Source organism: Buteo buteo, chromosome 17 (genome assembly GCF_964188355.1).
Source record: "Buteo buteo chromosome 17, bButBut1.hap1.1, whole genome shotgun sequence".
NCBI lineage: Eukaryota > Metazoa > Chordata > Aves > Accipitriformes > Accipitridae > Buteo > Buteo buteo.
Genome location: NC_134187.1, coordinates 3958809 through 3972827, shown reverse-complemented (window position 1 = coordinate 3972827; position 14019 = coordinate 3958809). Strand labels below are relative to the sequence as shown.

At 48.7% G+C, this 14019-nt stretch overlaps 2 protein-coding genes across 2 annotated transcripts; both read left to right on the top strand.

Annotated features, from left to right (window-relative positions):
• The first annotated feature begins 4374 nt into the window (after positions 1-4374).
• LOC142041163 (gallinacin-4-like) lies at positions 4375-7572 on the top strand. The gene is made up of 3 exons (XM_075049819.1): positions 4375-4535; positions 5294-5380; positions 7442-7572. Exons 2-3 carry the CDS (start codon positions 5323-5325, stop codon positions 7570-7572), a joined length of 189 nt encoding a protein of 62 aa, XP_074905920.1. The 5' UTR covers positions 4375-4535; positions 5294-5322.
• A 4693-nt stretch (positions 7573-12265) lies between these two features.
• LOC142041162 (gallinacin-5-like) lies at positions 12266-13725 on the top strand. Its single transcript, XM_075049818.1, has 3 exons — positions 12266-12707; positions 13294-13420; positions 13587-13725. Exons 1-3 carry the CDS (start codon positions 12650-12652, stop codon positions 13600-13602), a joined length of 201 nt encoding a protein of 66 aa, XP_074905919.1. The 5' UTR covers positions 12266-12649; the 3' UTR covers positions 13603-13725.
• The last annotated feature ends 294 nt before the right edge of the window (positions 13726-14019 follow it).

The window sequence follows — 14019 nt, the reverse complement described above, 5'->3', positions numbered from 1 at the left end:
TAATTGGTGAGGAGTGTTTTAATCCCTCCAGTTTCTGAGGTCTAGGGCCTAGGTCCTGCGGATCTTATATCCAGCCACATCTCATCGGCAGGCGTCTCCAAAATCGGGGAAATGTTTTCTAGGTCATCTCCTACCTGAGCCCAAGTCAAGAGGAGGTTTGATTAACTCCACAGTCAGGGAGCTCAGATTTGTTCAGCCCGGGAAATGGCTTAAAAAAATCTCATCAGACATCTGTGCTGCTTCTGGTGCAGCAGGTTCGCTAGTCCTGCACGTGCACAGCAGCTGACATAATTGCATAGCACGTTGGTACCACCAGAGAAAAAAATCATTAATAATAGTAATCAAGCTCTCCAAGCCCAAAGGTGCTATTCAAACCTTAATCACTCCTTCCATCTAGGGATTTGAAGGTCCTTTGTACTCGTGAACTGAGGCTTGCACCACCCATAGGAGGTGGCCGAGCAAACAGAAAGTACCTGCTGTTGTCATTAAGCCACGGTCTTTCACCGGGGATTAATTTTAACCCTTGTAGTTCAGGAATAAGGAATAATAATAGCAGAAAGCAGGTGTTTGGTGGTATGCCAAAAAGTTGCAGTGACTCTCATGGGGCTGGCTTTCAGGAATAATAAGTGAGACTCCTCAGTGGTTGTATAATCATTGCAATTAGGAAATTGAGTGCTTTACAGTCTATGCAAGAGTTGTTACTCACGTTGCACTGATGAAGAAACTGGGGCGCAGAATGGGGAAGCGCCAGCAAGGTCGTTGCCTCCTGGTCACCCACGGCCAGGAGGAGGAGGAAGATCTTGGGACTTGTGCTTTGGCATCCTAAATGGTTTATCCCCTTTGAAAATAAATGCAGGCATCATTAACAAAATAGCACGCAAAATCATTCTTAATTGACAATTGATCCTTTGGTGTAGAGCATGGCTGCTGGCCACCACGTCCTGGAAATCTGAATAGCCATGTCATGTCTATCATGTGGCAGGCACGGAAAAAATCTCTTCTTCACAGAATCCAGGAAGATTCACTCCATGGGAAAGTCAGGTCTATACAGAGCTGGAAATTCCTTCATCATTTGAAGGAGGTTCACAGCCTGAGGCTCAGTGAAACCCAACGAGAGTGGGGATTTGGACAGCCCATGCTTTACTCATCCAGTGGACAGGAAAAATGAGGAGCATCAAAACCACCTGCACAGCTACATGCCCCAATTAGCACTGCCCCTGTGGAGAGGAGATAGTAAAGGCAAAGGGAGTCTTGGCTTGCCTACAGATCATTTCATGTGGACCCAGCTGGCCCTCACGTGTTGAACCACCTGTGTGCTCTTGTTTCAACCAGTGTTTTGCTACACACCCTAGCTGCAAATATTTCACAACACCTTAGAGAAGGGTTTAAGCAATAGTCCCTCCCTGATGGACCCAGATAGCGGGTCACATCTTTTGCAGATCATTCCCCTGCACGAGGGGATGCAGCAGAGCAGGTGTGAGGGGTGACTGCGGATGATGTTAGGAGATGCAGAGATCAAATTTTTGTGGCAGTAAAAGGGTAATTCTTAGAACAACTAGTCCTTGCACCCACAAGAAGAGTTGCCTTCCTGGCTTTGGTCATGAGTGGTGCGAAGGACCTAGTTCAAAAGTTGTTTGTGAGAGCTGCTCTGTAAAAGTGACCACAGTACAATTAGGCTTAACCATGTCGCAGGACCGAATACATTCAATAGGTGAATATTTAATCTCAAAAAAGCAATAATGAGGAAAGAAAAGTATCAAAAGGAGCAGTCCAGAGGAGCAAGAAGCCTGCAGGTGGCCTGAAAGCTGTTAAAACAGCTGTGCTAGAAACCTCAGTAAAATATTTGTTTTGACTGGGAAAGAAAACAGAGAGATCTAAGAAAAATCCCTGTAGGGCATGAAGGGCAAGTCAAGGTAGGCTCTCGCAGGGAAGAGCTCAGTGGTGAACAAGCACCTGACAGAGGAGAACAGCAACTCCCATAAAACATGGCAGGTCAGATTCAAGTAAGAAAGAAGGCTAAAAAGGAAAGTGATGATCCCTTTGCAACAGACGCCCAAACTGATAGCAGAAATGTCTGTAAAGGCATGGAAAGCAGGAAGTCTTTGGGGGAGTTCTTGATGAGAAAGGAGTAGAAGGACTCTTAGGGGTGGTATGCTGTAGGTCAATATACTCTTCTGTCCATGGCAAGATAGTAAAGGCTATAATAAAGACAAAATTGCTCAGCATGGCCTGTGAATTTCTGGGCGTTGCTGGCACAGGAGGCTCTGCAGGTAGGCAACACCAGCAAGCCCAAAAAGGGCTAGAAAAATTCATGGACAGCAGATCCTTAAATGGGTAGTGAAAGGATGGGCGAGGATGTCCCCTGCAACATCCCTAATTTTGCAATTATGGATGCTGGGGCAAAATGGGAGGACAGGCCCACAGATAGTGCCCAAGCTCACATGCTGTCCCTGAATAGCAGGGAAGACATGGAAAGAAAAGGCACAGAGAAGCAAAGAGAAGACAAGGAAAGGGATTGCAAAGAAGAAGGAAAACCAGCATCCAGAGACAGGCAAGGGAGGGTACTCAGTGTCTGGAGCCAGGCCAGTGGCAATATGCTGCCAATTGCGGTGTTTCATTACAAGCAATGAATCTGTAAGCCATTTTTGTGCTCAGTTATGAGCTGTGAACGAAAATGTGCAGCCCTTGGAAGAGCCTGTGGTCTGACCTGCTTGATGGCAGTGCCCATGCAGAGGTCACAGCGGGGACTTCGGCTGCTGAGAGCTTCCTCGTGGAGAAACCTCTGAGAAACACCCCGGTGGGATTGCTCACGCATCCCTCGGTTTTGAGTTGGGTGCCCATTGATGCGAGCCTCCACAGGATTTGGCTTTTGCTGGTAGGCTGAAATCCTTTCCACACTCAATTCATTAACTATTTAATTAATTCAGTTGCTCTCTGGATCATCTGTCACTGGATGGCTTTGCTTTGCAGAGCTGTTACCCCAGTAAGTCCCTGTTTTGCCAGCTGTGACACCTGAGTGTTGACAGACTCATCACTCACAAGACCTAAGCTACCGCTTCATGCTCTTGGACGTGCAGAAACTGCAGCGAGCCCAGGACAGGCAGCAAAAAAAGCATTAACCATACGTAGGTTAGCCTCGAGGTCTATAAAACCTTCCGCATTCGGAGAGAAACCAGGAGCAAATATATTCACGCTAAAATGGCAAAAGTAACCAGAGCAATGTCTTCTACAGTTTAAGACCGTATTCTGCTCCTCACTCTGCTGAGAGGCGTAAATCAGAAGAAACTCTGCTGAAATCATTGCACCAACTTCTGACATCGTGAAGATCAGAATCCATCCATGGCTGGGCATGGAAAGACTCACCAAAAAGAAACGGTGCTGATCTTCTCACCGCCTTCTTCTTGATAGCCCATTGCCAAAAGGTCCCAGGGTCTAATCCTGCTGGGCACCAGACACTTGAGGCAGAAGGAGGCTTTCCCCTCTTTTCTACGCAAGATGCACACTGGAAAATCTGCCACAGATTTGTTGAGGCAGAGATTGCTTTCTCCTCCTCTCTGGCAATATCGCAGTGGTCCAGGAGGCTGTGCTGTAAGACAGCAGGGATGGACTTATCATCTCCTCTGATGAAGGAGCTGCACAACCTATATATCTGCTTCTGAACTGGTGGCCAAGATCTGCCTATGGGCATTGCAGAACACGGAAGGCGCATTTGTACCACTATGTTACACACACGCTTTGGGGTCCCATGAGGCACCTAAAAACTGCCTTTTCTATCTCTTGTCCCTCTGTGCCTCAGCCTGGTGACACCAGGTTGCTCAAGTACAGATGATAAGCAGCATTGCCTGACCCCTCAAATAGCTGGCATAGCCTTGCAGGTCCTTTCCAGGCATTTAGTATTGGGAGCATCCAAACACAATGGCAGTCCTTGTGCCTAGTCCTTGAAATATAGAAGGTGGCAACTCTTGTTCCAGTATCTCCTTGAGAAGGTAGACCAACAGCAGCAGAAGCTACAGAAGAATAAATGCCAACTCCTGCCCATGTCTGACAACTTCACCCGGCATTGGTTTCTTGTTCAAACTGACCAGAGTTCATACCAAAGAGGAAGGTCCCTGGAAAACCAGCATGAGGGAAAATGAAAAGGAAGACTTAAAACGTCACGTCAGTGGGGTGGTTTGATTAATAATTTCCATAAATAGATGTGGCTTAAAATGTCCTACATATGGTGGAGGTAATTAGTACTGAAAATGTGTTGGTGCAAAAGTTAAAAAATATTTTGAAATATATTGCAATATTTTGAAAGCAATACCTCGGTTCCTCATAGGAGGACGGTAACGGGGAGGATTCATTGGACCTCCCTGATGCTCCCCAAAACCGTGGGGATCATCTGATTGGCCACCAGAAGGCTGTGAAGATCAAGCGTCCTTCATGACCCTCCAGAAACAGCATAAAGCCAAGCTCTGCTCCTTCATCTTAATGCGTCTGGGTGGCTGACACTGATCCAAGGACTGTTCCAACCTAGAGCCTCCTCTTACCTGGTAACGACTGAAATCTTCTCATTATTCAGCCTCTCTTAAAGAGTTCTGTCCTTCTTAAATGGGCTGGAGACTTTATAACTTTCACGTATAGCTGCATTTCACTGTTATAGCCTTAACCGTGCAGTGACTCCAGTCTATCAAGAGTCAGTTCTAGAGATTTCAAGTATCGATAAGGGAGAAGAGTTTTTGTCGGCTGCGGAAAGAGAGCTGAGAGGAAATGCAAACAGTCATAAATTTATCCTGGAAATCATGTAATTCTTGAGGTGAAGGAAAAGCAACAGCCTCTAAGCAAGAATAGGGAGAAGCTGGATTTTAACTTACTGTGAAGGAATTTTTTCTGCTTTTTTTTATTAGAAAAGCTTGAGAACACACATTAGGTTGTTTTCTATAAATACAGTAAAAATTGTCTTCTTTTTCTTTCTGAATTAACAGCTTTAACTTCCACAAGGCAAACCAAATTTATTGCAATGTATTGCAAAATATCAAGCAATCTAGGATAAATACCTGGTTAATTAATACATTAATTAAAAGGGGCTTTAAAATTGTATTTTTCTGCGTGCCAGCTTCTTCCTGTGCCATGATCCTATGTATGCTCCAGGGAACCCTTAGGTCAATAGACATTACTATAAAGAAAACGTGTAATACCTCTTCTAGATAACGCTTGGTCTTGAAGAACATTTCTGTATGTCACTTCTCAGCCCACTATGGTTGTGCAGGGACAACCCTCTTACTAATGTCTCGGTCTCCTTTCTCCGTAGTGACAGGAGTTCCCAGTCCATCCTCTGCCATGAAAATCCTTTCCTTTCTCTTTGCTCTCCTCTTGGTGGTGTTTCATGGAGCTGCAGGTAAGATGTAAATGAAGATGAGGGGCTATATAGAAGAAGGTATTGGTGTCTTATAAAGGTTCCCTGTCCCCTTTGGGAAGTGGCCAAGCTGCCTTCTGCAAAGAATCTTCACACACATCATCAAAACCTGTTGGCAGATTACAGATGATATGTAAGATTAGCAGGCAAACACTCCAACCATCAGTTCAGTGCCTTTGCCACTCCTCTGAAAATCCAGTCTGAGTTGAAAGCACTAGGGGCAATGCCAAAATTACCATTCAGCGCCAGCATTTTCCCCATGAAAGCTTGCAGACTCACACTTAAATCACTTTGTCTCTGGGTCACCCTAAAACAAACCACTCAATCAAATATTCTGAAGTCACACAGTGAAAAAAGGAATCTGGTCCTGTGCTTTCTAAATATCCTTTGCTTCAGGATCTTGTACTTGGGGTGGGGAGGCCGAAGAGCGTGAGTTAAGACTGAAATGCTACCGGTACCTTCTGCTCAGTGCAGAAACCTGTGCAAACGTAAGTGGTGGTGTAAGGCTGTGCCTGTTGCGGGGATGCAAAGGAGTCTGGAACCCCAAACCCACCTTATTGCCCAGAAAAAGGGACTGTGTTTCAACACCATCCCTGAAAACGGCACAATCTCTGTGGGAACAGGAGGGAAAGTGCTCTCCGGGGAAGTAAGGATGGGACAAGACTGTGATGAATTGCAGAAGACCGGGAACATGGGAGAAGTGTCATATATGCTTGTCTGATCTTATTCTTACCTGGGCCTCTGCTTATGGCAGTTCTCATAGGCAGGACACTGGGCAAAGTGTTCCTTTGGTCTGTTTTATGTCCTTATTTGACATACAGATACACAAAGTGGATGTTTCGGCTGTTTTCAGTAAGACCTATCTTCTGGGTGTACTAACGCAAGAAATTTATCTTGAAGAAAGTGTTTCTGAGAGCTGGGACTGCTCATAATCACCTCTGCAATGTCCCACAGACAGATAGTTTGGGACCAGAAGTGTTTTATTGAACCTTCCCAGCACTGTTTTATTTCTGCCTGGGATTTTCTGGGTACTGCCGTGTGTGCATGCACCACACCACTCACGTGCTGTGAATCTAACGCACTAGGGATGCGCCGGATTTACTGTACATGTGTAATATTCATGGTCTGTTTGCTGGAACAAGCGCTCCGCTTTCTGGGTATGCTGGACTTAGTGTGGTTGCATGGATGTGCTGTGAAACTGGAATTAATTGGTTCATGTTCAGTCAATCGGGTGCATCCAGAATGCATCAGCCTGCCAGGCTACATCTCTATTAATCAATCAAACCTGCTACCTAGTTGGTAGTCTGCTCTCTAGGGTAATTTTGACCCCTGACAACTAGCACTTTCACGGATAAAACCTGTTCTGGGAACAGCACAGGCTGGTAGCCATTCCCAAAAGGCAATTTGAATGTGGATATCCTATTTTAATGGGGAAGAAAGTTTAGCCATATAGATAAAAGCAATGCCATGCTGCTCAGCCTCAGACCCAGAGGGCAATGCCTGGCATGCTCTGTTTACTAGCATGGAAGTGGTCATTCTGCATGCACTGTTGAGTTTATTGGTCTATGGGGGCCATCTATATGGCCTACAAGACACCAGGACCTGTTTTGAGACATTTTATAGGGAGGGAAATAGGCCAAATCTATGGAAATCCAGACGCACAGAAATCCTCATCTTTCTGCCCCTAGAAGTGGCAGCCTCCCAGCTGAGCTGGTGCATCTCTCCTTAATTAAGACCTACAAGACTTCAAGAGCTGGCAAGTGTCCACTTACTGTTCTCTATCAGGTCTCTGGTGTTTGTCCCTGAAATCTGAGTTCCTAAGAAAGTCCTGGGCTTGGACACACAGATGTTACATCCGAAGAAGGGGTTAGAGCATTTGCTCGATCGTTCTGCCCACAGACCTCCTCCTCTGAAGGTTGCATTAGGACTGTCATGACTTTGGGCACCGGTGTGGCATGGTGTGATCTCACAGGAATTTAGCAAAATACAAAACCCTGCCAGAAAAAATTGTCTCCTGCCTTTTTTTTTTTTTTTATGGTACAGGCTTTGTAAAATCTCCAGGACCTTTTATACGATGCGGATATCGTGGGACTTTCTGCTTCCCTGGGGCATGCCCTCGTGGCAACACTCACCTGGGGATATGTCGTTCGGGGCAGTCTTGTTGTAAATGGTAAGTTTAGGATTTTTCTGGGGCAAAGATGAGTTTCCAAATTTTCAGTTAAGTCCTGTGTAGCAGGATTTTCTCCATCAACATAGGCCTGAAAACCCTGAAATATTCTTTCCTTTCTGTAGGTTGTAGTGTGGTTAATTGCAGAGGATCTGCAGGGATCGGGGGATGATCGCTTTTTACATCATTGGATTCAGGGTACCGTTGTACTGGTCATCAAGGATTTGCCATTCTTCTTTCAATAAAAGGAAGATCTGGGGACATTGTATGGCTGCCATGTGTGGTGTTGTCATTCATTTCTCTAGAAGTGTTATTTCCTTTAGAAATTTGAACAAGAATTTTGAAATCAGGTTAGACCTACTGGGAATGTGTAGTTTACCAAAATCTTTTCACCTCTTGGGTTGCTGATCGAATGAGTGCTGGCATGTTCTCCACCCATGCCTGCTAGGAATCCTCTGCTGTGACCAAAGCTGGGGTCAGTCACGGTTTCTGTAGGGAGCACAAAAGTTTTCTCCAGTGTGATGCATCCAAAAACTTTGGGTTCCCAACTCCTGGTCCAGAGCTTTCAGACCTGGAGAACAGCATCCTATTTCATTATAGGAACTAGGAAGGACACACCGAGCAAAACAAAAGGAGGCAGGTGACCCCACTTTAAAATTTGAAGCCTGGTTTTACCTTTAGTTATTTTGGCTGATATAAATTTGGAGTAAACCTGCAAAATTCATATCAGCTGCAGTAGTGAATCAGGAGATGGGAATTAGACCTACGACATCGCTTGAGACAATCAGACAACATGTACGAAAGGCCAATACCCCTGCTACTTCAATCACTCCTCTTGCAAGAGGTTTCTCCTGTCCTGCCCTGAACCCTAATAGAAAACTCAGAAGCTGCAGGTTGCTCAGTGAGCTCCTGTCCCTGCAGCTGCTCTTGCATGGCCAGGAGCATCCTTGTGCAGACAAATCAGCCTTTGGACTACCACTCAGTGGCCAGTAAATAGTTTTCTGCCCTGAGACTAGTTGGCAGGGCAGAGCTCATGCATGTACAGCCCAACTCAGCCTCCAAAGCAGTTCAACCTCAGCCTGTTCCCAACTGTCCTGTGCTCACGCTGTCTCCTGAGTCCTGCCCGGCTATTGCCACGGACTGAACCCAGGCCAACGAGCGCTGTGCCACAGCAACCCTGGGGCTTAGCACAGACCAAGGACCTTTCTGAAAAATCAGACTGGATGTAGCTACCTCTTCCCACAAGCAGAGGGAATTTAATAGCAGGCATGGTCAGGCCGAGCTAGCTGCTCTTAGGACACATCTTTGGGGGTAAGGGGTGTGAATGTATCTCCGAAATGGAGTGGGAACTGACCTCAGCTCTCCCATGGACTGCGTGAAGGGCAGCACTCAGGGATGCTCAGCAAAGGTGGGAGCAGTAACGGTTGGCTTTTGAAGGGAAACAACCCACCCAAGTGCCTACATGCAAAGGACTGACTCGAAGCCCCGAGCTTGCCATTTGTTGCAGAGCATCGGGGCTCCCTTCAAAGCAGCTGTTTCTGCAAATGGCTCTGCCACCATTGAAACCACAGCCTTGTGAAGGGCAGGAAACTGGGCCAACGGCCACCTTGCAGGGATCCCCCAGGATGGAGACCTGAGGAAGTTGCCAAGTGGAACCAAACCAGCCATTTACGGTTTATGTCCTAAGAAGTTTTGCACAATCCGCGGTAGGTGAGTGTTTCTTTCACAAACTGGAATGGCACAAGATGTTTTGCTCAAGGGCTGAGGACTTTGCAGAGATGGTTCAGCCCTTGTTATTTTAGATTCAGCTCTGGAGACAATCCAGTGCTTGTAGCCAGCATCAAGCAGAACACTGTATCATCACGCTTTTAGCTCACCCCCACAAATAGCTGCCCTTGCATTTATCACTGGAGAACGGCTTCAAGAGCCAGTTGAGAGTGAAATGCAGGCTGAAACCTCACCCCCGAGGATCCATGCTGCACATCCCTCCCTGCTTCTTACCCCAATTCCATCTCCCCACCACTCTGTGCATGTTTGAACTCATCTGACAGCTCTTCCCAGGAGGTAGAGATGCTGCCAAGGATGGAATAGAAAATACCAGACAAATAACATCAGAACTGGTGGAGTGGGACTGTCCACGCCATGACCAGATGCAAGGGTATGCAGCTAAATAAGCTAAAGCTTATTTCAGGTACACATCAAGCCCTCGCTGGAATGGCTGGTCGTGCAAAGTCACAGTTTGTGCCACTAGGACTCTACTACATCCCCCACCGGTACTGCTGTCACTCTTTTAGCACGGCCCCTCTCTCTCTGCGCAGGTCTGAGAGACGGCACTGTTTCATGGCACAAAGGCATGAAGAATAGGAGATCTGCTCACCCCAGTGCCCCAGCAGCCCTCTTTGCACATGAAGCTTCACTGGAGAAGACAGAAGCTCCCATCACCTCCCTGGAGGCGCAGCAGTGCTAGCAGCACTGTCTGGGGCTCTCTTTTCCACAGTATTTTTTTCCATAGCATTTTTGCTCAGTCACGGCTGCTCGGTGTGGCCTGACATCCGTCAGAGAGCTGATGAACGTGGATCAGGACGTGGAGTTGTGAGCTCGGCCTGACTTCAGGGTCGGGGAGTTTTTAAAGTGGGATTCGCCAAGCCTATTTTGGACATCACCATGGGGATGAAGTGATTTGTGCTCCGTCTGCTGTGGAAGGAGCAGGAGGTGAAGAGCCCAGCCCAACTGCTTCATCACTGCAAAAATCAGCTGAGTCCTGCCCTTGGTACGTATTGACAGGCACTCTTGTCTCAGCTGTGCCACCTCAGTCCCCTTACGCACAGCAGCAGGCACTGGCAAGCTGCTTTGCTGAGCAGGATGGTACCTGGGAAGAGCAATGGCTGGTGGTCTCCTCCTGAACCCTCCACAGCTCCCAACCTTGTGTCACAGGTGAGTCCCTGCAAGAGGACATCTGTCTCCCAGCAAAGTCTGGGACCAACCTGCTGGGTCCATGGCTTCTTCCAAACATGCAGCGGCTGTCTTCCACCACTTCTGCAGTGGTTGGATCACACAGGCACTTGGCATCTTGACAAGGTGGGAGAAGGAAAGGCCCAGCTGCCAGCCTCCACTGCCAAAATCCCAGCCCCTGGGAGGTGGGAGGATCACGAGTACTCTTCTGAACATCAGAAGAGGAAACCCAAAACTCAGTGTCGTGGTTTAAGCCCAGCTGGTAACTAAGCTCCATGCAGCTGCTCACTCACTCCCCTCCGCCCCCAGTGGGATGGGGGGGAGAACCAGAATGAAAAAGGTAAAACTCATAGGTTGAGATAAGAAGAGTTTAATAGAACAGACAGGAAGAAAATAGTAATGATAATAATATTAATACAATGACAATAATAATAATAATAAAAGAACTGGAATATACTAAACAAGTGATGCACAATGCAATTGCTCACCACTTACTGACCGATGCCCACTTAGTTCCTGAGCACCAATCTGCCCCCAGTCCAATGTCCCCCAGTTTATATACTGGACATGACATCACATGGTATGGGATACCACTTTGGCCAGTTTGGGTCAGCTGCCCTGGCTGTGTTGCCTCCCAATTTCTTGTGCCCCTCCAGCCTTCTCGCTGGCTGGGCATCAGAAACTGAAAAATCCTTGACTTTAGACTAAACATTACTTAGCAACAACTGAAAACATCAGGGTGTTATCAACATTCTTCTCATACTGAACCCCAAACATAACACTATACCAGCTACTAAAAAGAAAATGAACTCTATCCTAGCCGAAACCAGAACACTCAAGCATGCAGCACAGCCCCCTCCAGACGGGCAAGGACTGTCACTTGTCCTGGTGGCACACTGATCCTACAGCTACAGCCAGAAAAAGGGCAAAGGCCTTGGCCCAATTTTTTTCTGTCTGCTGAGCTGTCATGGCATCAGAACCGCAGGAGGTGATGGACTGGGAGCAGCTGCATCTGGTGGCCAGGCTCCTTACAGAGCTTCGTTAAGGTGGCAATTAACTACATCTCTGTGCTGTTGCTCTTCAACACGTGCACTAGCTCACTTTTGGGGTGGTGGACGAAATAAGAAGCTGTACTGAGTGCCCTGCTCCTGACCACCATGGCAGAGAAGCGTCGGCTGCCAAGCTATCCCCCGGAGACAGACCTGCAAATGCTTTATACAATTTCCCTCACTGGGGAGACAAATTGAGGCAGGAAAGAGCAATGAAATATGATGAGGCATTGGGATACAAGGCATATTCTTGTAACCACTCATTGAATATACATTATGCATGAGTATGTTTTTAATATATATATACACACATATATACAAATGCTTGATGAATCCCCAACAAGGCTGAAAAAGTATATGAAGATGGCACCATCGATACATTGAGAACCAACAAAGGGTTACATACAGCAAACTCTTAACACAACAAAGTCACAATTAAAGCTTGTCATTCATGGGATTGCCAGCTGAACGGAGATGTCATCCCATGTGGCGTCTTCCCAGTTATTTTCAAGTGAAGCATAAAGAGCACGCTTCACTTGGGGGGAAGAATACAGAGCTCCTTTGTGTTGTGAAAGCAGATTGCTTGCCAAGGTCTAACGAACAGGGGTGCAGTGTGTCCCAAGAGGTGTCCAGCAAACCACAGCACCGAATGGCCCTTACGCAAGGCGGGATGACACAAGACCCCGGGCTGGAGGCCCGGGAATCCTTCTCAGAGGTGTCAGAAGAGGAAAGCGATGCTGCTTTTTCTCTGGCGGGGGAAGAAACAAGAAAAGGAGCTTTTGGGCTGGACTTTCTGAGGTGTCAGCCATCCCAAGGGACACTTTGCCGCGTGGAGAGACCAGCTGGCTGGGACCAAACTGCTGCTTTCGGGAGCCGAGAGGCTGCGGGAGGCTCCTACCCTCAGGCTGTCGAGCGTGTCCTCCCACTGGTGCCTGGTCACATCTTCTCCTGGACGGGCTGTCCCCTCTCCTCGGTCCCATCCCGGTGCAGGTCCTACACGACCCGCAGGCAGGGACCCTCCCGTTCATCTCTGCCTCCTTTCTCTTCTCCCCAGAGCTGTGACCCCGGCGGCGATTCCCAGCCATGCGGATCTTGCCTCTCCTCTGTGCTCTCCTCCTCCTGATGCTCCAGGGAGCAGCAGGTAAGAAATACGTGGGGGAACGTGGAGGATCTGTCCTTTGTCAATATTTTGTAGGGAGGATTTGCCAGCTGAGATGATGAGTCACATGTGACTTCTGGTTGCTGTGGCATCTCCCCTGGGGTCCCTCACACCCCATACCTTTAAGAAAAGGCTCCTGCTGCAGGTCCTGCAGCTGGGACCTTGTAACAAAGCTCTTGCCCTCCAGGGATGAGGATTTGCCACCTCCTCTGTACCCCCCGGCCCATGCCTTTCTGAGTCGGCAGCCCTGGGCAAAGCAGCCCTGCTGGAGAGGAGGAGGAGAGAGGAAGGCAAATCCTGCTCCTACCCTCCGTGTCCTCCCTTGTGCCAGGAGGGAGGCAGCAAACGTGTTGGAAAGCCTCTCCCAGAGGCTGATGAGAGATGGTAGCGTGTGCCGCCCATCCCAGCGCCATAAACATCACCTTGATTTCTGCTTCAGACGCCTGCCCGGCCGTTCGTGGCAGGGGACTCTCAGGGGTGGGCTAATGCTGGCCACGCAGGGACCAGGGGCTGCGCTCAGCATCTTGGCAGGACCGCGCCGAAGGTCTCTTCTTTCCGCACTCTGCAGGGCTGTCCCTTGCTCGAGGATCACCCCAGGACTGTGAGCGCCGTGGGGGCTTCTGCTCTCACGGGTCGTGCCCGCCGGGGATCGGTCGCGTTGGCATTTGCTCTGAGCAAGACTTCTGCTGTCGGAGGTAGGTTCAGGGCTGCCCGAAGGGCGGAGGATGTTTTCTGTTGGGGTTAGAGGTGAGGCTGTTGGAGAAAGAGGGGGGAATATGCAGCCCAAGGGCACGGGGACAACCCTGAGCCCTCACTGCTGCCCTGGTTGGGACGGGCACTGCCAGACTTTTCCTCCTGCAGACGATGGTATCCCTGATGGGCTCCTGGCTCCCCGGCACCAATCTCCGAGCAGCCCCCTGAGACCGGCCCGTGCCCTCACAGCGTGGTCGGGGCGATGCTGCGCGGAGGCACCACGCACCGCCGGGAGTGGTGGCAACCCTGGACAGCCAGACCGTGGTCCTGCGGGAATCCCTTACCCCAATGTCCCCAATACAAGGTGGTTTGCATTCCCGCTGCCAAGGGTGTGTGTGTTCTTACGGAGCGACATGCAGGCGAGCATCTCTTTTCTCTGTGTGCAGGGAAGGGCACAGAAGAAGGAATGAATTCCCGATAAGCATGGACCCACAAAAACACACTCAACCCACCCTCACCTATCCCCTCTCCAGGGTGGCCCTGAGCTACAGCAGCATCCCCTCAGTGTGGGGGGGACCCACAGGGACCCCAACACCAGCCT